Source organism: Ambystoma mexicanum, chromosome 6q (assembly GCF_040938575.1).
Source record: "Ambystoma mexicanum isolate Mex_15411 chromosome 6q, UKY_AmexF1_1, whole genome shotgun sequence".
Lineage (NCBI taxonomy): Eukaryota > Metazoa > Chordata > Amphibia > Caudata > Ambystomatidae > Ambystoma > Ambystoma mexicanum.
The window spans coordinates 1472749597-1472772665 of NC_090937.1; the positions used below are offsets into that span (position 1 = coordinate 1472749597).

A 23069-nucleotide genomic window follows, 5' to 3' on the forward strand; every position below is an offset into this window, starting at 1 on the left:
CACGGGCTATCTCATCCCCTTCCGTTTACCGCCCAGTCCGTCAGTGATGGCTCGTGCCCATTTAGCCCCTTCCTCCCTTCTTTCCAACCAGGCCAACATACACCCCTCTTTTTCCCCCCAGTTCATATACTCTAGCCCTTGTATTCTAATATGCTAGGCGGGCTCCATCCATTGTCACCACCACCCTATAATCCCTCAGAGCTTTGGTCAAGACCCTCTTGGTTTCTAGTTTTCGTCTGGACATAGAGCCTCCCTGCTGCAAACACTACCTTCTCGTTCCCCTGTGGCTTATCCCATCAGCCTTTCTTATGCGCTATTGCACATTGTGCCTTCCCACAAATATATATGCCTCCCACAATGTCTATCCACAGTACCCGTGCTCAGTTGGAAGTACTCCTTTGTCCGCTCTAGGAGCGTCTCCTTTATTTTATTGTTGCCTAAATAGGCATTAATCCTCCATTCCACCCCCTTTCATGCAGCTCCTTCCACCATCATGTACAGCAGAACATGGTCAGATAACCCCATGGTCAAATAACGTGCCTCCCATACTCTACCCAGCGCTGTACAGGGCATTAGTAGGTAGTCCAGCCAGGATATTGAATTATGGGCCCCCAAGTGGAACGAGAACTGCTCCTGGTCGGAATACAGTTCCCTCCACACATCCCACAACCAAGAATGTTGATAGTTTTGTGATCCTTCCCCTCCTGAATGTACTTGTCCCCTTCAAACATCTACCCAACTCCCTGTCATGGACATTGTTGAAATCACCACCGGCAATGGTGAGGTCTGCTCTGTGTTCTGCTACCATCCCCTGTATTTCTATCAGAATGTCTGCTTGTAACAGCGGAGGGGCATAGACTATAGAGACTGATTCCCTGCCGCAAGTCCCCCGTGAGAACGAGGTACTTCCCCCCCCCTACCTCGGATCACTTTGTTTATCTGGAAGGGGACAGACTTGCCGATCAATATTGCCTCCCCCAAGGAACTTGCACATCATGCCCATCAGGTGTGTCTCTTCCAGAAGTATGACATCAGCTTCTTGGTCTCTTACATATCCTGTTACTAGCCCACTCTTAATCTTATCTAGGAGCCCATCAACGTTCAACGTCAGGCACTTGATAGTCCTACATTACATCATCATTTCTCCAACCACATCTCAAACCATGTATATATCTCTTACTGAGACTTGTCAATTGCCTCCATCCACAATTGTGCAGTGCTAACAACTATTAACTTGAATGCCCCCTCACACTCCTCTACTTCACCCCAACCTGAAGCATCTGTCGAGCCATGAACTCTGTTGTCCATCCCAGCTCTCGATTTGGAGCTCATAATCATCTTGGGGGCCTGTGCTACTCAGTGCCAGTCGATCCGCCCCTACAGCCAGGTCTCAAAGTGTCTCAACATTATTTCTCCTGAGCTGGTCTCTGGCCTCATCCAGGACTTCCCAGTTTTGTCTCAGCTGCTGGCTGCCTGGGCTGAGGACCAGTTGTTTGTCTCTGCAAGGGCTTCGTCAGTTGGTACCACTTGCAACCCCTCTTGATGCCGATCTAACCCCATTCCTTTCGTAGGTGCCCACGGCTGTTACTTTGCAGGGGGGTAGGGCTGCCTCTGCCTAGCCCCATGCATCCGCCAATTTGGTTAAAAAGTGCACTCCCTGTGGTCCACATACTCTGTCGCCGGGAACATCATTGCATACTTGAACCTTTTTCCTCAGAGTTTTTTGCATACTGCATCAAAGGATTGTCTGCCCTTTTGCACAATTTTGGTGAAGTCTGGGTATATGGCGATCTTGGCTCTGTTATACTCCGATGCACCTTTTTTTCTGGCCATCTGCAGAAAGACATCTCTGTCCTTAGAATTAAGCAACTTGGCGATGACCTGTCTGGGTAGCGCTCTATGGGCCCATTCTATTGAGAAGAATTTGGACAGACCTTGTGGCCCCATCCAAATCTGTATCAAATCTTCCAGGAACAGTTCCATCCAAGGCCCCTCTGCTCCTTCAGGTAATCCACTGAGGCGCAGCTTGCTCCTGCGGGATCTCCCTTCCGCGTCCTCCATTCTGTTCTACAATTGTTCCATCCTGCAAAGCGGGGCCCTTGCGTCTCCATTTAACGGGCCCACTGCATCCTTAACAGCGGAAATGCAGTCTTCGGCCTCAGTTTTTCTCAAGGCGATTTTGCAGAGGTCCTGCCTCAGGAGTCCCACATCTAGACCCAACGCGTCAATCCTTTGCTCCAGCTGGATCCTGGATCACACTCAAGATATCTTGCGTGACACTGGAGTCGCCCCCGCCATCCCCTTCGTAGCCCTGTTGCTTCTGTGGCTGCAGTTGGGCATGCTCCCTTGCCCTTCCTGACATGTAGGCATCCATTCTCATATGTCCTCCAGCCTTCTTGGCCTTATCCTATTCCCTGGTCATGGCCAGCACCACTGCCTAGCTGCTGGGGGCCGTATTACTGTGCTCTGTGGGTCTTTCGTGCCCCTTCCCCTTGTGCTGGGCCTCTGTAGTCTTACCTGGGCCCTGGTTGACACTTCTGTAGATGTATGCTGGGAGGGGCGGAGATGGGTTTCCTCTGGTCTTTGTTCAGCACCCCCAGTAATGGAGAGGGCGTTGGGGGGGGGGAGGGAGGATAGGAGAACGGGGGAAGGGGAGGAAGACTGCTCCACAAACCTCTGCAACTAGATTAGTTTCCAAGTCTCCTAGTGTGCTTTCCTGATCCACCACGTGTATTTATGTCCTCATATGCCGCACCCCCCCCACAATGCATGCTGCCGGTGTCTGCCGACTTCGTCCACAGAACTCTGTGTGCTTCTTCACCTGTTACTCTCAGTTCATATGTCTTCAGGCCTCCGCAGAGCCACTCTACTCTCTGGAGTGAGTGTCACCTCTATTCCCAGCTTCGGAGTCCAGCGAAGCCTCTCTGATATTACATAGGTGCGCACCGGTCCTGCAGGCTCTGATTTAGTGCGGAGCGGGGGAGATGGGGATTCCAAGACACGGGTACCAAGTCCAGCGGTGCCCCACTCGGCCTCCCCCGTTCTGCACTCAACCCACAGGCGCCGGTTGCCACGCTCCCTCTACTCCCACTGCTGGCCCTTCGCGTCGCTGCTTTCTTGCTACAGTTACCGGTACTGTCTGCCACAATGACATGCGGCCACAGGCACCATCTTCCCTGCGGCAGGCAGCCACCAGCAGTCCCTTGTCAGATATTCTATGTCCCAGAGGAACCGGGACTGGAATCTTCACTGAGGGGTTCCCGGGTTATTCCGCTCTGCATATTGGGCTTTGTTCGATCCAGATCGGTGCTCTTCCCAGCTGTGAGACCTGGCTTCAGGGCAGAGGGATCTCACAGTGATACTACTTCATTAGTCCTGCAACAGAGCCCCTGATTGCACATCATTTTTGCTGACAACATTTGTACCTATTTTATCAAGCCTTTAACTAGGTTTAGGAACTAGGAACGTTTCCAAAGTCTCAGACTGGGACAGTCAACATATTTAAAATGGAGAGATTACCACATTATACTTATTTTTTCAAAATACAACAATTTGGCCTGGCTGAGCTTTTTTTCAAGATTTTCAGAGATCAGTCTCTGATTTCGTCTGGCATTTTGGTGCAGTCTAGATGCAAGGACTGAATATGACAAAGTCCTATGTAGAAGGACCTTAGTGCTCTTGATTTTGAGTTTGATTATTTGGTGTCCCAGGCATAATTTATGTAGGATTGTTAGGATACTGCTACAAAGTTTCCCCATGTAAAGAGTGGCTGTGGTCAAACTAGATAAGTGGGCACGAATGGTCAGCAATCACTAATGCAACAAGTACTCTTGATACTTTACAAATGTCATTTGATGCTTAGAATAAGGTTTTGAGGCTTGATATTGTATCTCTTTATCATGAAAATATACTGCTGTAGATTCTCCCCGATATTGCACCTTTCTCTTAATGTGGCACTTTGTACATCTTGGGAACGTGTGAGCTTGCAGAAGTTAAACTGTTTATTCACAGAAGGTGTGTTTATATCCAATTAATCAGATTCAGACCATGTTGGGAGGAGGCGGTTTGACCAACCTGAGCCGCTCTCTGGTCCAAATTGCCTGCTATTTCCTGATCAGCCACCTACACATCCAAGCAGAGGTCAAAATTGCTAGGAGCTATTTAGCTCCCGGTTATAGTATAGGTGAGCCTTGCTGGTTTGTGACCAATAGCTACCAGCAACTATTTTTGACTGCCCAGGCCAACTGGTGCCATAAAAGCATTCCTATGTGGCATCAAATTTATGTATTTGAAAATGTGTATGAATGACCATCATGATCCATCTAGAAGACATATTAAAGCAGAAGCGGTTATATAGAACAGACAACAAGTTATAATATGCATCTCCTGTGGGAGTTAAATTTGCAGCAAACTGTATATTAGGTCCTCGTCCTGTAGGTTACTTCCTGCTTACTATGAGGTTTTAATACTGTGGCAAACCAGAAGAAAGAATCAGAATAAATGACATCAGTTCAAGTGTGTTAATTTAACTCTTTCCAGTGCTAAGAGGGTTTTCCTTCCCATCAACTAAACTAAGGGCTCGTCTTTAGTCAAAATAAAAATTGCCCTCAGTCCAATATCTATCAACTACCTGGCCCTACCACTTTAAGGAAAAAAACAAACGTAAGCCAGAGCATTATGCTTCTTGCTCAGGCTTCTCTATGCCAGTTTTAAGTGGATGTATCAGCATTTCTTCCTGAGTCTGTAACCATTCCAATGTTCTTTTTCACAGTTCAAAGAAAAGTTCCTCAGTCTTTCTCTGGGTTTTACAAGGAAAAATGTAAGTCTTTTAAAAATAAAAACATGTCTCAATTTCTTTGAATGGAGGTAGGATTCCCTTAATCCACCTCCACCAGTTTGGTTGCTTGTTTTGTTGTTCTAAATCCCAGTCCACCTTGTTTCTCCTCTTCACTTGGTTGAATGAACCCCTACAGGTTCCCTTTTCACATATAGCTTGTAACGTTCTACTTCTCTCGACAGGGCTCTCTAGACCCCTCTGACTGTCTTAGCTCTTGGGGCTGCCTCTTGAGCCTATGCCAATGTCAACTACTCTGGTTTATAGGGTGCTCGTAACCGTCTGGGGTATACCATCTCCGTGGGTTGGACTGACCTGTATGTGGTTTTACTCCACTGGCTTTTCTTTTCCCTTTCAGATTTAGTTTCACCTCCATCCACCCTGGGAAACCCTGGTACCTTCATTGCCTTTGGTGTCTCTGGAAGGACTTTGCAGATCCTTGCTCTCCTTAGTGTCTGCCAAGAAAGTGTTCCGTTTACTTTTTTCGCCCGCTTCAGCGCTTTCATCGGTTCTCTCTCTGAAAACAGAGGATTCGTTCCTCCGTCGCTCTCTGGTCTCAGCGCTTGCTCACAGGCCCATGGCCCACCCTGGCTGCTGCGTTATCAGAGCCAACTCAACTGATACTGGGGAGAAAAAAAAGTAAAAGTACTTTTCATGCACTAAAACTTAGATTACATTGAAAAGAATAAAGTAATCCAAAAGGGTGTACTACTAAGGTGGCTGCCAATGCCATCTAAGAGAGCAGTCTTTAGGGGGCATTAGGATATGCTGAAAATGTTCACTGAAGAGGAAAGACCATTACCATCAGGCACAGTGAATACTGGTGCACGGAAACTGCAAGCTGTGCAAGGGATAACTATAGACTGCTTTGCAGTCGGAAGCCATGTTGTAGTTGCCAAGCAACTACCTGGTACTGTGGCACTTAGCAGAAGAGAGTCAAGGTGAGAAGTATCGAGAAGTATAAGAAATCTGGCAGTCCCTACTGGCCATGAAAAGGTCAAGCAGGGGAACAGAGCGTGCAGCAATCGTAAATGCCTGCCAGAGTCTGATTATGTTTAGGCCTCTCACACTATCTGTCTTCCCCCAAACATATCACCAAACAGTAGGAACCATAATTATTGTAGGTACGTGGAAAGTAATGGGTATTAGGCCCCAAAACAAATAAAACAAAAAGAAATAAGGGATAGTTGAGCAGCAGGATGAATGCACAAGGTAAGGTGGTGGAAAAGTAAAACCAAAGAAATAACTAAGGGCACAAAGAAGGGTAAAAACAAATACATATTACTTTCCTCTTGCATATCTTTGTAAGTGCGAGAACAATCAAATGCGAATAGAAAGAGGCAGAATGATGAAGCAGAGCTGATGTGGCCATGTGCGATCATCAGCTTTCGATAAGGATTCAGAGAGATAAAGAAGGCGTTTTTGAGGCATATCGATCTGGTAGGGCGTAGGAAGCTTGAGATGAGCCCTTCAAAATGGCTGCTAAAAGCATGCAAACAGTAGTCTTTGAAAATATTAAACATTAAATCAATGATTTATTATTTTTTGAACCTGTAAACATCAGATGCGATTGCATTTTTTCAGTACAATATTTGCGCTCAGGGGGGGAATGCAAAAACTTTATTTTTTTTAGGAAAATGTACTTTTTTATACAATACTAGCGCATTCAAAATCAACAATCAAGGCAACCAAATGATTCAGTTACTGACGTTAGCATAATGTACGTTTTCTGTTCACTGCAATTACATTTACATTAAAACTCAAAGCACAAAAACATCAAGTGACTAACATTTAAGGGCGAGCAGTAGAGTCTACGATGCTTACAAGTTGATGTTGGAGAATGGCTACGATGACATTTCAGTAGACACAGGCTGATGAACATATGGCTGCTTTTTTTTGTACGATACCCAGCGACATACTGGGCAGCAATGTCTCCCTCCTACTAACCACATGACAATACAATTTTGATGAAACACGTGGCCACATGGCAGGCCCATCAGCAAACACCCATTTTCAAAATTCTCAAGACAAACAACGCATTCTGTACAGTGCAACATATGAGTAGGCCATGCAGACCAATCAGCTTCCATGTCCTCCTGATGGCTGTATGACCCATACAACCTTTCTTCACTTTCTTGGGCGACGCTGGGGAATGTTTTGGCACATGAGTAAATGTGAGCACTGTGTGCACTTATTTCTTCATTGCACTCATTGGGGGTGCTCAAATTGTCCACGGAAATGTCTTTGCTGGTGGTAGGCATGTCTCTAGGTTCGCCTTCTGAATCACCATCACTTTCCTGAGACTCTTCAGAAAGTTCCTCTTCTGATTGGTCACTAATACATTGAAAATACCATGTTGGTAAGTTCTTGATGTAATCAGTTGGTATCAGTGGGTGAAGCCACAGATCAGGGAATGCTAAACGCTCAAGAAACAAATCTGGATCTTCATCCCAATCAGACTCAATTGGAAAATTATGTAAAGAAGCAATTGGGTGGAACACATAGCTTGTATACCAGTCCCAAAGACTTGACAACCATTCCAAATTATTGGCGTTCACTTCATCGCTATTGTTGCGTCGTCTTTTTTTCTCAAAGTAATCTATAAGCAAGCCATGGCCAAGGTAAGTGCTGAGAAACAGGGCTGGGTGTGAGGAATAGAACATCCAATCAGCCCTCACCCAAGAAGCTAATGTGGTTGTATTGGAATATCTCAGGAGTTTCAAACTGTACTCGTAAAAACTGTCCAGATATGGTAGCTGCAGAAATCCCAAGACAGGAAGCCAAGATATAATTAGTAAGGAATTATATGTACCTAAAGTGCTGATGAGAACCACAAATCGCTTTATGGTGGCCCCTTGAGTGATAAATAAGTCCATCCATGCCATCAGGTTGACTAACACGAAACTTAAGACAAATAAATCATTCACCTCTGGTTGTACCGAGCGCAAAAATGAATCCATGGCACGAAGCGACATAAATTCTCCTGTATTGTTCCCATATTTGTAGACCCCTTCAGGCGTTCTCAATACATATGACGGAGTCCTATGTACACCAATCTCTTCGATATAACTTTTGTTGTCCCATTTTTCAACATTAACAAAAATAAACTCTACTCTTCCGGTGAACTTCACACTTAGTGCAGAAAAAAAGGCTGGCGGTTGGTCCAGGTTTGCAAACAGGTATATCTTTACCTGATACTGATCACTTTTGTTCCATTCGTCTTTCAAGTGCTCAGAATTATAAATAGTTTTGATCCGAGATGCAGCATGGGCAGTTATCCACTTAAAAATGTGCTCCGTTTCTATTTTGCGCCCGCCGTATTCCTTTAGCATTACTTTCCCTTTAGACGTACTGGTCTGGGGAACAGACATGATGAGGGTAGATCTCACCCAGCCTCGTTTTCTGCAGTATCTACGAAGAAAAGAAGCACAGTTTTCAGACACTGACAGTTGAGCAAGCAAATAATTTGAAGTCAGTACAATGAGCTCACATGTTGTGCGTATATGTTTCAAGTCAACATTTTATATGAAAAATAAATGCACAAGCAATACTTGTACTACTGTTTAACACCACAAAGCAACCTTAAGCCTTTAAAACAATATCTTTAAAGAACCCTAAAATGAATTGCTGTTTTTTAGATTAAGCCTACTCCTAGATGAAAGACCATTCTGAATTCTTCTTCCAACAAAATTCGTACTCATGATGCACACAGCTCCAGAATGACTGTCGATACTGCAAACTGCTAGGTAGGAATATGGACTTCTGTTCTAGATGGAAAGTCATGTGAAGTCATCAGCTTTTTCTGGAGCTGGATTTAGGCCCCATTACTCTACTGAATCTGCCCTTCCGTTGGTTACAAATACGCTCCTCACTTTATGCTTGTTGAACTCTACACTCTCCTTGTTCTGTTAGACTTGTCAGCTGCTTCCGACACAGGTAACCATTCTATTCTTCTAATCTCTTGCTGCCCTTGATTTTCAAGAATTGATTCTTAACTGGTCTCACTCTTACCTCTCTGGTTGCACCTTCTCGGGCTGGGCAATCTTCTTCTGTTCTGCTTCTATCGCACTGTGTCCCCCCACCAAGGCTCTCTCCTTGTCCTTTTGTCTTTCCTTCTACACTTCTTGGCTCCCTTATTTCTTCCTTTGGGTTCTCCTACCAGCTATAGCTGACTATTTACAGACTTTGTCTATCTTTCTTCTCCTTTACTGAGTGTATTCATTTGTCTTGATCAGCCTGTCCTCTCAATACAAGCATGAATGTCTTCTCGCCATCTCCACCTCAACTCCTCTAAAACAGGGGTGCTTTTCTTCACCTGTATTTTGTTTCAACTTTATTTCTCCCACTTCACGTAATCTAGGCGTTGTCTTTGATTCCTCGCTTTTTTTCTCGACTCAAATCCTCCACTATCTCACTTTCATCCCACTATCAACTGTTAAATCCGGAAGGCCCATCGTTTCCTCACCTTTCCTGCTTTCAAGATTCAAATTTCTTCCCTTGCCTTCTCCCACCTCTTGCACTGTTCCCCTCTCGCTTTGGGTCTTCTCGCTGCTCATCTTGCCCCCTTCGCTTTGTCTATCATTTTTCTATTCAAATCCTATGCTTGCTGTCCCTTCGTGACTATTTCTTCCACGCTACAATTTCTTCAGTGGCTAGCCTTTGAATCTTGCCTGCTTTTTAATTTCCTCTGTCTCGTCTTTTAGTGCATCTATGGCCTTGCTCCACCTCATTTTTCCTCTTTTATCTCCTATTCCCCCCACCACACACACTCTGTTCTGAATCCCTTTTTCTTTTAATTGTTCCATGCCCTCCAAGGGCCCCTTTCCGCTTTTGTTTCTTTTCTCGCACCCGAGCAGTGGAATGCTCTTCCTCCTCCCTATCTCATGATTTTCGCTCTTCATAACTCGTCTCAAAGCTCATCTTTCTGAATTTTTGTTTTGATTGTCTAATTGCTCATCATATGTACCGTTGATTGCCTTTTGTAAAGTGCTTAGGTGCCAAACTATATAATTAAAATAAAAACACAAATAAAAAAATAAATGTTACAGCTCTGACATTCATTTATATTATTGTTCATTTATAACATGCTTAATACCAACGAGTAGTTTCTAAGCGCGGGATCGGGATTCAAACCTGTGTTGCGCTGCGTTGTCTTGCTTCCAAGACAAACACATAACCCGTGAGCTATCCTTCCCCCTTCCATGTGCATTGCAAATTTAACCAATGATACTAGAAAACAATGAAAAGGTGAAGGAGAAATATTAAAATTGCAAAATAGTTGAACAAATGAAAAAAACTAGAGGGTATTTAATGCATTGCTTAGGTTTGACATGCTTTTTTTCCTTTTGTGGCATATTTATTTAGTGCAAATCTAGCTTCAAGAAGCAAAAAAGCATTTTACATCAGTAAGGTTTACCAGCATACATTATATGGTTACAGTGGATGTGCGGGTGAGAGGGGAAACGCTCTTGCAACATAACATGCATTTCCAGCACTGCATTTAGGGAAGCATGGAATAAAACACATTTACAGTTTGTGTGTAACATGTACAGTGCTGAAGTAGTCAAGACACACGAGGGACAAACCCTGCGTTTCTACCTAAAGGTACCCTCCGCTTTCCATCTAAACGAGGAAACAGTCTTACCTATGTTTTTTGCGCAGCCCAAGGACAAGGCTCAGAGTCTTGCACTGTCTGGATGTCATACGTGCTCTGAAACTCCATCTGGTCAGGACCAAGTTCTTCTGCAAGTCAGACGCACCATTGGTCACTTTCGGGGGATCCAGGCCCGGGTATCAGGCATCCAAGGCCTCGATTGCACAGTGGATGGTTCCAGCTATCAAGGAGGCCTACGAGGGGCAGCACAAGCCGATGCTGGCTAACATGCATGCCCACGCTGTCAGAGCCAAGGCCAGGGCCATTGCATTCCAACACCAGGTCCTGTGGCAGATCATCAGCAGGGTCTCCCATCCACACTAGGGCTGCAATCAGTTGTAATCGCCCATGCAGTATGGAGGAAAGGGGACAGGACGTAAGAATAATGAATAGTTATTCACCGTAATGACTAACATACTCTTAGTCCATAGTCCCCTTTCCTCCATACGTCCTACCATCCTCCCCCGCCCCCCTAAGAATACTGGTTTCATTGGGCAATGTTAAATATTGTCGACGCCTCAATGGGGACTGAGGAATGGCACCAGTGGGCAAAGTTAAGGGAGCGCATGCTCCCATGGCCCTGCCCTGCGTGCCTCTAAATTTAAAGGGGAAATTCTCAGGCTCAGGTGCTTGGGTGTGAGCTGCTCATGATCCACGCTGCAAGGGCTAACTTCTGTGGTGCAGGGTGGATGACTCTGCCCCCTGCTGTGCCAGAAGATGAGCTGGCCCCATCAGAAGGTGAAAGGTCGTCTATCCGAGAGGCTGAGGAGTTCGGAGAAAAACTGTCTCGCCAGCCACCATGGAGCTATCAGAATGACGCTGAGGTGACAAGATTCCTTTATCTTACGGATCACCCTGTGGACCAGGGGTGTGGGAGTGAAGGCATACGCTGTCATGCCATCCCACTATATGGAATGCGTTGCCCAGGGAGCCGGGGCTCTGCCCCTACCAGGAAATGAACTGCTGGCACTTCTTGTTTTCCCAGGAAGCAAACAGGTCCACTTGAGGATGCCCCCATTTGCTGAAGATCTCCAGCAGCAGATTGTCGTTCAATTGCCACACGTAATTGTCAGCTCCCAGTGTGTTGAGCCGGTCCGCCTTCAAGTTGGACTTCCCCGGGAGGTGGACGTCTGTGAGGTAAATGTTGTTCTCCAGGACCCATTCACACATGCTGACCACTAGGCTGCACAGTGGAGGGGACTTGGTACCCCCCAGCTTATTTACATAGTACATGCTTCTGGAAGTGTTGGTCTGAATAAGGACAGTCTTGCCTCAAATGAGCGGAATAAAAGCTTTGAGAGCTAGCCAGATAGACTTCAGCTCCAGCCAGTTGATATGAGACTTCTGCTCCTACCGGGTTAAGACTCCCTGGATGCTGTGGCTGTCCAGAGTGGCTCCCCAGCCTTATAGGGAGGAGTCTGTAGTGATGGTAACCTGCGGGACCAGCTGCCGGGAGGGTTTGTCCGTCCGCAGGTTGCAGTCCCTTGACCACCATGTGAGGGCCAGTGGAGAGAATGAGGGATGCTGACCGGCTCCGCTTGGGAGCCCTTCTACTGATTCCCCCGAGGCTGCGAAGTACAGTTGTAATCTCCTCATCCCGAGTCTTGTGTGGGGCACGGCCAGTAGGGCCGCTGCCATGATACCCAATAGGCGTTGGTACCACCAGGCCGAGTTCACTACTCTGGTAAGGAGGTGAGGAGTGGCTCTCTTGATGGCCATGAAAGACTCTCTCAGAGCTTGTGCCCCAAATAATACCCAGGAAGGTCAGGCTCTGCGTAGGCTGCAGCTGAGACTTCTTGAGTTTGATAGTAAACCTCAGGTAGTGCAGTGTGTTCATCAGTGCGGAGGATGCGTGGAGAACCGCCTCTGGAGATCTCACTCTGATGAGCCAGTCGTCCAGGTACGGGTAGATGTTGTGGCCCTGGGCCTTGAGGAGTGCTGTCACTGCATTCACGAGCCTGGCAAATACCCTGGGAGCTGTGCTGAGGCCAAAGGGGAGCAGCTTGTACTGGAAATGGCAGCCCATCATCCTGAATCAAAGGAAGGAGCGATGTGGTTGCCAAATAGGGACGTGTAGATAAGCGTCCTTCAAATCCAGGGAGCACATCCAGTCTTCCCTGTCTAGTGTCCCCGCAATGAGTGCTGGCGTAACCATAGTCAATTTTTGAAGCAGGAGGGAGAGGTTGAGGGTGGATAGGTCCAACACAACTCTCAGGCCAGCCTGGTGCTTCTTTTGTATGGCAAAAATCCTGGAACAAAAGCCTAATCCTCTCTAGGAGGCTGGGACTTCTTCCACTGCCTGGATCTCGACAAGCAGCCGAATTTCTGCCAGCAGATTTGTCGTCTCAATCTATGGGAGTGGAGGGTGGAAGGGAGGAGAGGGATGGACTGGTAGACGGTACCCTGAGGATACTACAGAGAGGATTCCAGGGTCCGAAAAGTTCTGACACCAAAATTGCACATAAAAGGCAAGCCTGCCCCACACTGGAGACACGTGGACCCGAAGGGGCGCATTCCTTCTTTCCTTCTGAGGCTGCTGCTGCGGAGGGGGACAGGGAAAAAGCCTTTGCCCCCACCCCCTTTTGTTGTTTGCGCCGGTGATGCCTCAGAGAATTGTCAGGCTGCCTCAACCTCTGTTCCTGGAAGCCCCTGAACCCGCCGAACGCCCGCCCCCTATCAGAGCGGTGATGCGACTGGGTGTACAGCTTGGGCGTGGCCTTCGTTAGGATAAAGACTCTGCAGTTTGCAAGCTGTTCTTTTTATCTAATTCATCATCTGTGGTAGAGTGAAAGAGGTCACTACCCTCGAATTGAAGGTCCAATATGCATTCCTGGACATCAGGGTTAAACTTAGTAGCCCAAAGCCAGGCAGTCCTTCTCATGTCCGTGGTAAAGCATATGGCCCAGCCAGAGGTATCAATGTGGGCCCCCGGTGGACTCCATGATGTCCTGCGCCACCAGTTTGGCCTCTGCTATGCCCGTCTTGAACCATGCTTGTGTCTGCGCCAGAAGTTCTGGGAGGAAGTCAGCTATTTCCCGCCAAAGCATTTGGTTAATGGCTGCCAGCAAGGCATCAGCGTTGGATTGACACAGGTGCAGAGAGGCGTTTGAGTACAGCTTTTTCCCGCACACCTCGAAGATATTCTCCTCCTTGCCTAGCAGTGCCGAGGACGAGGTGGCAGAAGACCACTAAGGCTTCGAGTAGAGTGATGCTGCAGCAATCACCGAGGAGTGTGGTTGAGGATGAGCCGACAGTAATAGTGGATCCCCCTCCATTGACAGGCTGGGCCTGGTCACCCCTACTTGGCCAAAGCAACAACATCCTTCTGCATCGGGATCCCCATTCTATTAGGGGGATGCAATCCCTTCCTTCGGCTGTTTGACCTCTAGTTGAGTAAGCCCCAAATATTCTGCCAAACCTGCAAGTCGTTCGTGGAAGGCCTTGGCCGACGATGGCGTGTCTGGGTCCTTCTCAGTGTCCGCTAGGGTGTCAGTAGAGGAGTACTGGGCGCAGTGGGCTGCGGTGTAGGAACCGGAGCTGGTGGCTGTTGCGGTGGCTTGAACGGAGCCGCCTGTACTGTGGGAGGTAGGGGAGCTGGAATTGAACGACCCGGCTGGGGCAGCAGGAGCTGCACTGGGTCCTGTGGCGCCGTAGCCATACGAGGAATGACTATGGGTGCCGGTGGAGTGACCGGAGGGAGCATGTCCCTGATCGCATTCAGGAGGATGGCCCCCATCTGAAGAGTTTGCATCAGCGTAAGGAACCTTTAGAAGAACCCATCTTCGGAGGCTGAAGAGGAGGCAGGTGATATTGACAGAGTGGCTGGCGGCTGCTGGGGCTGGAGCGTACTCTGCCTCGGTTGCAGGGGAAACCTGTGCTGCTGATGGACACACTGTAGGCCACGCACCTGGTTGACACCAGTCCCACCTTGAAACTCGTTCTCCCACCTGCTCCGTTCCTACGAGTGACATCGGATGAGCGTCCAGGTTATCTGGCACGGCAGCCATTTTGTCGAGCTGCGTGGCACGTGCCGATGTCGTGATGCTTGGCTCCCTGGACCCGGCCTCCTCCAAGACCCTTGGTGGTGGAGCATGAGACCTACCCTGCACCTCAGGTTGGGGCCTGGAAGCTGCATTGCCCTTGGCAGTATCGCCGGTAGTGCTGCGTAGAGGCACCCCATGGGACATTAGGCCGGTACTAGGGTGTTGTCCCTCGGGTGTACACCCAGTAAAAGAACCTTGCGGTCCTTCAGCACTCAGCCCAGAAGATCTGATGACCCCTCCGCCGTGAGGCCGATAGCTGGACTAACCTCGGTTCATGTGCTGGTTCGAGAACCAGAGAGGTTCCCCCGCTCAGGCGTTTCCTTGAGAGTGAGTCGCCCTTACGGAGTGCGATGGAAAATAGAGGCCCTCCCTTGGGCCTCGATCTCGGTTTGATGAAGTCTTTCAGATCCTCTGGAGGCGACCTTTTGAAGAGCTCCCCCACCGAGCTAGCCTGTTCTTCAGTGCGCATGGAGTAAGTGTGTTGCACGCGGTACAACCTTTCCAGCCGTGGTCGGGGCCAAGGCAGCGGAGGCAAATAACGTGGGGATCAGATGTAGGGAAGAGCTTCTCGCAGGCTGGTCACCTGCTGAAGGCTGCTGAAGTCGACATGCCCCAGGGTGGAGCGTGATGCCGCTGGGCCAAGTACCTGATTGACAAAAAGAAGACCAAAAGATAGAAGAAAGTATCAGAGGAAGAGCTTGTGGGATTACATGGCCGAAGCCAAACCCGGGAGCGCTGGTAAAATCAGCCCGTTCCCGTCGACGCAGAAAGTGGGGCTGGGGAGTGGCACCAGTGGGCGGAGTCAGGGGAGCGCATGCTCCCAGGGTCAAGGGGAAGAAGGTTTTTTCTGGTGAAAAAGGTTCCGTCTCCCGTCCCTAGCGAGGGACATCCATGCAGTATGGAGGAGATGGGACGCCTAAGAGTAAGACAGCGAAACAGAAGGGGGTCACAAGGAGAAAAGTACACTTGACCTTTTCGACAAAGAACTGTTACTTTCACAAGCCCTTGAGAGAAAGCCGAAGACCAGGATAAAGAATCCTGCATTGTATGTCAGAGGTACCCGGGGCTCTTGAGCCAGTAATCAGGGTGGGGAGAATCTCCAGTAAAGCCGCTTCAATTAAGCAACACAGCCAGTGAGTTGGGACACCGATACAAGACCAGTCTGTGTTGAAGCCAAGGTTGAACGCAGCAACATTGTATCGAACATTGTTAAAATGCGTGTGATAAGATACGTAAATAAATTTAAACTGCTGATGAGTGATTGAACTTTAAAGCAAACTACAATACCTTTGACAGATTGCCCCGGCAGCGCGTGGGGCTCCAAGGTCTCTGTGAGGGAGTTAGCTAAGAAGTGAGAAACGTAGATAAAGTAGGTCCAAGCCCGTTGGAGGGAGATCAATTGAGAGAGAATTAATGTAAATTCAAGCAGTCCTTCGACAGGTCAAGTCAAATCCCGCGCACAGTAAAGTTTGGAAAAGTACATGGATTTGGTCCGAGCCCGACAGAGGGCGATCAAGTGAAAGCTTTGTGTTATAGTGGGCCTGAGCTCGGTGGAGGGGGCGGGGGACAGCTGGCCAAACTGGAGGGGAGACAACTGGAAAAACTGTTTTCAGAGCCTTTTTCATCATATCTGTTTGTTTGTGTCCATTCATGCAGCTAACCTTTTACATTTTACAGACACTCCGCTATGGCTCGCAAAGTCTTTTCTCCCCCTCGCATAGTCGAGTACATTTTATGAAGGCTGAGTAGCATTTGCAAGAGAGGTTTGAAACTTTTATGTAACATTTAATTTGCAGTAAATGTCAAACAAAAGTTTCACTGTGCATGGCTGGCCTCTGGGTGGCAGCAGAGTGCCAAATAAAGCGGGTTTGTAGTGACATGCACCATTGTACACAAATCTCATTTTAAATTGGTTGTCGTCAATTGCTATGGGTCGAGTGCATTTCCCTTAGGTTGAATAGGGAAACTAAGTTACCTGACCTGCAGGTCTAGCTGAATTTTAAAGATTTTGCAAAGCCCGACTCCTCTAACTAATGTCTTATTTCAGTGGTACCCATAAACTGCTCTATTGTTGCTCTTTTCATGTCTTGGGTACAAATAACTTCTGGTGACATTAACAATATTGGTCCAAAATTGCTAATCAAATGGGTCCGTTTGCTAATCAAAAAAATGGTTTTGCTTTCTGCTAATCAATTTTTGAAAACTAATTTATGCCTTGCAGTAATGTTTCACAAACGTGTGAACAGGCGACCAGGTGGCCCCTGCACAAATGTCTAACTGGAACACCTCTCTGAACAGCAGCAGAGGTTGCCATGCTCCTTGTGGAATGTGCTCTCAGGCCTTCAGGCGGTTCCTTGCCCGCTAATCTGTAACCTTTCCCAAAAGCCAGGATGATCCATCTAGATAGGGTCAGTTTTGTCACAGCTAAACCCAATTTAGGGCCTGTAGAGCCAATGAATAATTAATAATTTTGACAGGGGGGGCGTGGCTTGGCGGCCATGCAAGCGTGAGCTAGTCTGTGAGAGCTCCCACCTGATCCGGCGATTGATCCTGGAAGAGGCTGAAAGCAGACGCGAAAAGATCGAACAAAAGCTGCGGAGAGGCACCGGAGGGTCCAGGGCACACACAGGAGAAAGCCCGAGAAAAATCAGAGGCCGGGGAGACAGAAACGGACAGAGCGAGATACGCGGCACCGTCAGGCAAAATGGCGGACGCGTCTTGCTGATGGGACCGCTCGCGCCCTGAGATACGAAGGAGCGCAGGAAAAGTAAGGCAAGGCTCGGAGGTGCTGACGGCCGACAATCAGCCCAGCGGAGAACAGTGAGTCACCCCGGAGAGGTAACTAACCGGCCGCTGCAAGGGAGGAGAAGATCGAGACATGCGCCGCCGTGCTATACCAGGGCAGGCAGAGGCGCGGACGCCTGTGGCTGCGGACGCCAAGCAGCGTACCGCAGCGCGGATCATCAATCGAGGGAGAAGAGCCCAGGCGGACAACGGCGGAGGAGCTCGCGGAGGTCTGGTGAGCACAGCCCCCCTCCCCGGCCGCCGGCAACAAGCACGAGCAGCTGCACCGGAGCGGAGACTAACTGTATGGTCACCGAAGAGACCCTGCGGGGCAGTGGGAGATCCTGAAGCCGGAAGGCGAAAAGGACAAACAGAGCGTTTGGTCCCGGATGCTGATCTGGGGACTGTTGAACGCGCGTGGGGGGATACAGCCCACGTAAAGTAGTACCTAGGCCGTCAGTGGAGACCTCCAAAAAGGGGGAAGGAAGGAACTACGAACACGTAACAGCAGAGCCGCTGAAGAGCAGAACAGAGCGGATCAACATAGCGTTTGACCCTAAACCCGGTAGCCACTCTGGGGATTACAGGACATACGTGGGAGGACACAACCCACTCAAAACAGCACCTATGCCGTTAACATAGGCCACCAAAAGGGGGGGACCGAAGGAGGAAGCCACAAACTACGCAATTAGACTGCAACACAGAGAGGGAAGCGACCCCATGGACGGCTAGCCTCCTTCCATAACCACCAGGGCAGACGAAATAGCCAGGGAAAACACTACTCCACGGCAAAAAGACAACCGCTCCCCCTGCAAGGCCAGGTAAAAACCTGTAGGCAAACATCACTACGGTAAGCATAGACTTTGTATGAGCAAGATCCACAAACTGGCACAGGACAACTGAAGCTAACATGCCGGACAAGCCAAAAGGTGGCAGGGGGAGACAGACGGTCATGGAGTCATTCGCCCGCAAAATTGAAGACCAGCAGCCCGAGGCAGCGGAGACGGACACGCCAGTGCCATACGCCATGCAGGGAGAGATCAGACAGGTAGAACGTAGCATTCTGGAGGCTATAGAAGCTCTGAAGACATTGATAGAAGGCAAGCTGGACGCAGTGATTGTAGACGTGGGGCTTCTCCAACAGGACACGAGGAACCTAGCAGAGAGAGTGACGACGGTGGAACAACAAGTACAGAGTAACACAGCGAACATGACTACCTCCCAATCGCAATTGTCAGAGGCGCTAGAACGGATCAGCACACTAGAACGCAGAGCCGAGAACGCGGAAGGCAGGGCCAGACACAACAATTTACGTATAGTGGGGCTGCCGGAGGGGGAGGAAGGCAGAGATCCCACAAACTATATAGAGAACCTACTGATCCAAGAGGTGTGAGCAGGGACCCTATCCCAGGGCTTCGTAGTGGAAAGGGCACACAGAGGGCTAACCAAGAAACCCCGCCCGGGAGCACCACCAAGACCTATGATCGCGAAGATCATGAACTTTAAAGATGGGGAAAAGATCCTGGCGCACTCGAGGGAAGGTGGAGTCATAACCCGGAATGGAGCCAGGATAACCATCTACCCAGACTATACGGCCCTCGTGCAAAAACAAAGAGCTCAGTTCTGGCTGACCAAAGAGCGCCTTCGAGCTGCGGGCGTGAAATTCATGCTGCTATACCCGTCTAAGCTTAAAGTGTTGCCCAATGGGAGGACACAGATCTTTGAGACCACAACCGATGCCCAAGAGTGGATGGACCAGCAAGGTATCCCGCAGCCAAGAGAGTGGAACGAACGGAACAGAGAGGCACCCCGGCGCGGTAGAGAGTGAGATCAAGAACGGCATGCACTACCTAGGAGCCCGAGCAAGCCGGGTCAGGCAGAACCCAGAAAAACTGCAGTGGGCCGCCGGGCGCCACACTGTCTTGCTGCAACAAGAAATCAGGGACACACCCTGCTGAACGTGAAAGAGCAGAATAATCAGAGTTCAAGAGCCTAAACTGATGATTTAAAACGGGAGCACAAGACTCCTGGAAATGGACCGCCAAGACCCACAGTAGGGACCCCAAGTAGAGACAATGTTTGCAGTGTCAGTTTTAAAGGCACTACGCCGCGACAAGTACGCCCGTGGAAAGGAGGGCGGTACCTGGAGAGCGGTGGGGCCCGAGCAGGGAGAGGGAGGCTGGGCGTTTGTTGTTGTTTTTAGTTATAATAGTCCGGAGGTTAAGTTTGCGGGGAGAAGGCACGAGGAAAAGAGGACATAATAGACAACAAGGACACGGCGGAGCGCACCGAAGAAAAAAGCAAATAAAAGACTGAAACCAATGGCCGCAGGATCAATAACACCCCAGAGAAACATGAGAGAAGGAGGACATACAAACCATTTAAAGCATAGTAAAGGGGTGGAGGGAAACCGATCCCCGAAAGCGGCGCACCAGGAGGACAGTGAGCAGGCCCATGGGAAAGAGCGGGCCACTGGAGCCAGCATCCACAAGGACCGAGACGGCCTAAATATCGTCACATGGAATGTTAGAGGGCTAAATGCATACGTCAAAAGGCTAAGGGTCTACACCTGGTTAAATAAAGCGAGGACCCATATTGCAATGCTGCAGGAGACGCATTTGACGGCTGAGAGGCAAGCTAAAGTGGCCAAGAAATGGGGAGGCCAGATGTATAGTTCAACATACTCCAACTATGCAAGGGGGGTAACGACCTGGATTGCTCCGGGCACCCCATTCCAACTCATTACTCAGGAAAAGGACGCTGAGGGCAGGGTCTTGATTGTTCATGGAATGTTGGAGAACCGGGAGGTGTGCCTGGTGAACACCTACACCCCTAATCACTACGCGACGGCCTTCTTCAGGTCACTCATGTCCCGGCTGGCCCCGCACAGGAACGCTACGATTATTTGGGCAGGAGATCATAATTGCACATTGGACCCCCGACTGGATAGGTCGGACGACAAACATAAAAGAGCAGCGCCACCAGCACGGGTGCTACGGAAGATACTGGACCAGCTCGAGCTAGAAGACATCTGGAGAAAGGTACATGAGGGAGAAAGGGGATACACGCATTACAGTGCTCCACTTGGAACATTCACTCGAATAGACTACCTTTTCACGGGCAAAGAAACATTGGGTGAATTCACTGAGGCACATATACATGCACGAACCCTGTCTGACCACGCCCCCGAGAGTCACATGGGCACATACACACAGGGGAGTCCCCATACCCACATGGAAACTAAGGGCAGAAGCACTACTAGATGGGGAATTCCAGGAACATATTCAAAGCACGATAGAAGACTACTTTGAGCATAATTTAGGTAGCGTGGACAGCACAATGACGATCTGGGAAGCCCTTAAAGTGGTGGTCAGAGGGGCGGCGATGGGGACGATGGGAGGACTCAGGCGAGAAACCCTAGCACAACTGGACGAGCTAGAAAGGAAGATTGAGAGGGCTGAGGTACAGGCGGGAGAGAAGGGAGGAGAACAGGGCAACCTTACCACCCTGCGACAACAATGCACAGCGACCTGGGAAAGACTAGGGCGCCTAGACTATGGGAGGTATATACAGAAGCTACACACAGATGGGGATAAGCCTAGCAGACTCCTGGCCTGGCTAACTAAACAGGAGATCAAGCGGGAACCGATTAATGCAATTCAGAATTGCCAAGGGGAAGTGATAAGGTCACAGGAGGGTATAAATGCGGTGTTCTCGCAATTTTACGTGACACTATACACCAAAGTCCAAGAGGCGGAGGAGGGGGACCTGGAGGACGCCTTCGCGGAAATCAGGCTCCCACAATTAACAGAGGAGCAGGCCCAAATGCTGGATGCTCCTTTTACCGTAGAAGAGCTGGCGGAGGTGATCACCCAACTACCGACAGGGAAGTCCCCGGGGCCAGGCGGGGTACAGGGGGAATTCTATAAGAAATACAGAGATAGCTTAGCCCCAAGACTGCTAGAAACACTGGAGGAGGCATACGAGACGGGAGGCTCCCAAATAGCATGTCAGAATCTATTATAGTCCCAATACTTAAACCAGGGAAGCCACCCCTCGAGTACGGGTCTTATAGACCAATCTCCCTGATAAACCAGGACTCTAAGATCCTGACAGCGGCACTAGCTAACCAGCTCAAAAGAGTGATACCCACCCTGGTCCATACAGACCAGACAGGGTATGTACCAGAACGGAACACGACATGGAACCTCCGGAGACTTCATTAAGTCATTGATAGGACAAACCAAGCAGAGGGGGAATGTGCTGTAGCTTCACTAGACACGATCAAAGCATTTGATTCAGTAAATTGGGACTGGCTCCTGGGAGCGCTCGCCCATTTTGGGATAGGGCAGGGGTTCCTACGTTGGATAAAGCTGCTCTACAAAAGATCCGAGAGCAAGGGTCAAGACAGGCAGGCATGTTTCTGGGGAATGGAGCATAGAGCGAGGTACGAAGCAGGGGTGTCCGTTGTCCCCAATGTTATATATTTTGGCCTTCGAACCATTCCCGGCCTTCCTAAGAATGGATTACAAGGATACGGGCATAGTGATAGACGGGGAAACACACCAGATATCGATATACGCAGACGACATACTGCTCTACGTTCAGGACCCGCGTACCCACCTGCGGGACTTGCTCTAAGCGCTGGGAGCGTACGGTAGGCTATCGGGAATCATTGTTAACAGGGAAAAATCCTCACTGTTCCCCCTGGCTAGCCTGCGAACAGTACCATCAGACAAATTGCCATACCTGGGCCTCACATGCACCCCGACCATCTTCAGATACCTGGGGGTGGACATTTACCATGACATCACGGAAACACATATAGCTAACACGCAGGCAGCCCTGGACAAAATTTGGAACGCTATGCAGTTCTGGAAGACCCTACCATTGGGAATGATAGGCCGAGCGGCCTTACTAAAGATGACGGTCCTGCCCCGGCTCCTATATTACTTTGCTAATATCCCTTATAACATCCCAGGGGCTTCCTTTAAACACCTGCACACCATGGTGAGAACCTTCCTGTGGGCAGGTGGGAGAAACAGGGTAGCACTGAGTACACTACAAAGGGGCTATGAGTGGGGGGGGGCATTAAACTCCCAAACTTCGAGTATTACTACCTAGCGGCACAACTCCAATTTGTGGTGCGATGGCTGGGGGAGGAATCCTCCATAGACGCAATACTTTTTCGGCCAGCACTCCAGAAATTTTATTTAAGGGAACTCCTATGGATAAATGCTGCCCAGGCCAAGACCCTTCCCAATATGGCCCAGCTGGGCCGAACATTATGGAAAAGAGCCTGGAAGAGACAAGGTACGCAAGACCCCTGCTCAAGACAGATCCCCCTGGTGGGACTGGTAGATACCCGAGTAACAAGCCTGGCCACGTTCAGGGCACAATGGGAGGACAAAGGGGTAGCCCAAATAGGGGACCTATGGCAGGAAGGACAATGGGTTGGATTCCAGTCCCTGGTGGAGGAACAGAATGTACACAAAGGCCAATTCATCCTGTACAACAGCTTAGTACAAGCAATAAAGAAGAGATGGGAAACTATGCCAGAGGCAGAGGACACTGAGGGTGCACTAGACGCATGGCATGATGTTTCTGAGGGAGGACACACCGTGTCCAGGCTCTACGAGCAACTCTTGGGAATCACTAACAAAAAGACACTGAACGCACAAGCATAATGGGAGGAGGAACTTCAGCAACCTTTCAAGGATGAGGAATGGAACAGAATCCTCCAGTACACGAAAAA

At 49.2% G+C, this 23069-nt stretch overlaps 1 protein-coding gene across 2 annotated transcripts in view; it reads right to left on the reverse strand.

Annotated features, from left to right (window-relative positions):
• LOC138516786 (charged multivesicular body protein 3) overlaps positions 1-23069 on the reverse strand; it is a 939210-nt gene that overhangs the window by 684502 nt on the left and 231639 nt on the right. The window contains exon 4 of one of the 2 annotated variants that reach the window (XM_069632182.1): positions 6350-8245. The exons of the other annotated variant lie outside the window; for it this stretch is intronic. Coding sequence (XP_069488283.1) covers positions 6679-8245 — 1567 coding nt within the window. The 3' untranslated portion in view covers positions 6350-6678. Of the gene's footprint in view, positions 1-6349; positions 8246-23069 lie in introns of those variants that run through there. 2 annotated transcript variants of the gene reach the window in all.